General features: G+C 43.0%; 1 protein-coding gene and 1 long non-coding RNA gene across 2 annotated transcripts in view; both read right to left on the reverse strand.

Annotated features, from left to right (window-relative positions):
- The window catches only part of LOC102309037 (L-rhamnose-binding lectin SML), a 52,385-nt gene extending 50,224 nt beyond the window's left edge, over positions 1 to 2,161 (reverse strand). The window contains exon 1 of the mRNA XM_042225078.1: positions 1,961 to 2,161. Coding sequence (XP_042081012.1) covers positions 1,961 to 1,994 — 34 coding nt within the window. The 5' untranslated portion in view covers positions 1,995 to 2,161. The remainder of the gene's footprint in view (positions 1 to 1,960) is intronic.
- LOC102308830 lies at positions 272 to 832 on the reverse strand. The gene is made up of 4 exons (XR_316491.3): positions 815 to 832; positions 556 to 650; positions 416 to 460; positions 272 to 320 (listed from the first exon to the last, which is right to left on the reverse strand). It is a non-coding gene; the product is annotated as an uncharacterized LOC102308830 (long non-coding RNA).
- Positions 2,162 to 2,402: the final 241 nt, after the last annotated feature.

Consider the following 2,402-nt stretch of genomic DNA (forward strand, 5'->3'; position numbering starts at 1 on the left):
CATTATTATTATTATTATTAAAACACCTCCAGGTACTTGTAGGTCCCAGCACACAGGTCTACTGAGCTCTCTACTTCAACAGTACAGTTGTTTTTCCCATTACATCTGTGAATGCAGGTGTAAGGTGAGTCAGCAGAAAAATGAAATACATTGTGTGATCTGGGAGAAGGTGGAGAGTTGAAGAAACAGAGTCAGCATCTGTACCTGTTAGTTACATATTCCATGCTTCCTGACCAGAAGCAGTTAACATTTTCGAGCTGAGATTAAGGATTCACGGCGACCATAATTCGCCCAGGAGACGACTATAACCTGTCCTTCATCTGAGGAAGAGTTCATAGAGTCAAACTGTAACCATGGTGATATTTTTATTATGTGAATACGCAAACGTACAAAGACATAGAAGCTGTGTTCTCACCACACTGAAGGTTTGCCTGAGATCCTTCACATATTACACTTTGGCCTGAAACAGACACAGATCCCATAGAAACTGTAATCAATCATGTACAGATTGGGTTCATCAGTCATTTCTAATCACAGGTTTAACAGAGTCGTTACGTGTGAAGCAGTCGTAGGTGGTCTGCAGGTATTTGCAGACTCCAGGATCATAAGTAATGTTTGACTTTATGTCACACTCGGTTTTTCCATCACAGCTGCAGGGAGACAGAAACAGCTGGTTTTCAGCTCAAAGATATGAAACAAGTTACTTTCAGGTAATCATTTACTTCCTGTTAGTTTGAGTAAAGCTGTTCAACAGGTTTTAGTTTGTTTCTTCTTTTGAATCAAAGGCTCACTTCTACCATCCCACAGTGCTCACCTGTTCCTCACGTTGTTCCCCCTGTTGGTCCCTGGTGTTAGTGTTCCCCTGTCTCATCAGGTTAATCAGGCCCAGCTGTGTCTCCCACCTGTGTGTGATTTCCCAGTGTGTCTCTGTGTATTTATAGTGTGTGTCTGCCTCTGTTCCTCGTCGCGTCGTCTGTGTTCATCCTCTGTGTTACCCTGTGTTTCTGCGTTGCTCCGTGAACCTCTCTGTGTCTCCACTATGTGCTCTCCCTGCAGTTCTCCTCTCGTGTTTCAGGTTTGCCATTCTATAGTTTAGTTTTCCCAGTTTAGGTTATCCTCAGTTCTGTTTTGCCATCCCCACTTTGTGTTCTGTCTTCTCTAATAAACCTCCCTGCTTCTCAAGTAAGTGCAGCAAAGTCCTCCTTCTCCGAACTTCACACGGCTGCAGCCCCAGTCGTGACATTTTCACTCGCAAGCGGAGAGTGTTTGCTAGCGCTGTCCGTAGAAAACGCCATTTTTACTGTTGTTCCCGCTGTAAACACCACTGTTTTGTTCAGAAAAAAACATTGTGTGTATTTTTTAGCATAACTCTGGTTTTACGTGGCCCATCGACACAATTCAAAAACTGGCGTATAGTTTGAAGTCCGCAGTTTCGACCCAAGTTGAAATGGAGACTCTGAGTCGCTGCATCTTGTAGCTGTGTTGTCCTAAATTGGTCATGTGATTTTGATGCACCGGCGCGTCCGTCGACCCCAGAGGTTAATTAGTCATTGTCAGTTGTTGATTTGTTCCAATAACAGTTTTTACAGTAAAATATGTTAATGTACAATCCTTAATATATTTTATGTGTGGGTGTGGGGTGGGGTAGAGAGTACAGGGGACGGGGTGGGGAGGCACCAGAGGGGGTGTTCGCCCAGGGCACCAAACAGGCTAGGACCGCCACTGCATCCAAGTGACTTCTTCAGTCTCAGCTGACTGCAGGTTTCCCCATTCTTATAAACATACATTTGCATAATGAGTGAAACCAGCCCACTGAATAAACAATGGGCTGGGAGGTGTTGAGGTTTAAATTTATCATCTTAAATGTTTATTGTTTATTGTTTAATGTTTATTGGATTAGACTGAACATGTGCAGCTGATTTCATGTCTAAATAAAGGATTATCAGTGTGTTGTACTCACACAGTGTGCTGCTGAGTCCGGAACAGAGCATCATGTTAGGAGATCTGGATTACAGTGAAGAGCTGATGGAGGATCAAACACAGAGCTGCTGGATTCACTCTGTTTCAGTAACACCTGTGATGTACATGCAAAGCACAGCCAATGGAAAAGCAGAGTATCCTCCTTCTCACGTGCAGGATGTTGGATGTTTGGAATGGAAAAAGTATGAGAAAAAGCAAAAACCAGGATGTGAATAAACAACATGTAAAACAGGGTGCAGCAGGAACACAGCAGGAATATATTTGTATGGAAAATTTTCATATTTACACGGAACATCTCCACATGTCTCTCTGGTCAGAGAACACAAACGAGACAGTGTTTGTGATGCTGAGTCAACAGTATTATACTGTAAGTGTTTAAAGAGAGGTTTCCATTGACTGTGTGAAGAACTGTTGAAAGTTCC

The sequence above is a fragment of the Haplochromis burtoni genome, unplaced genomic scaffold (assembly GCF_018398535.1).
Source record: "Haplochromis burtoni strain Fernald_Lab_line unplaced genomic scaffold, NCSU_Asbu1 Contig_159, whole genome shotgun sequence".
Taxonomy (NCBI): Eukaryota; Metazoa; Chordata; class Actinopteri; order Cichliformes; family Cichlidae; genus Haplochromis; species Haplochromis burtoni.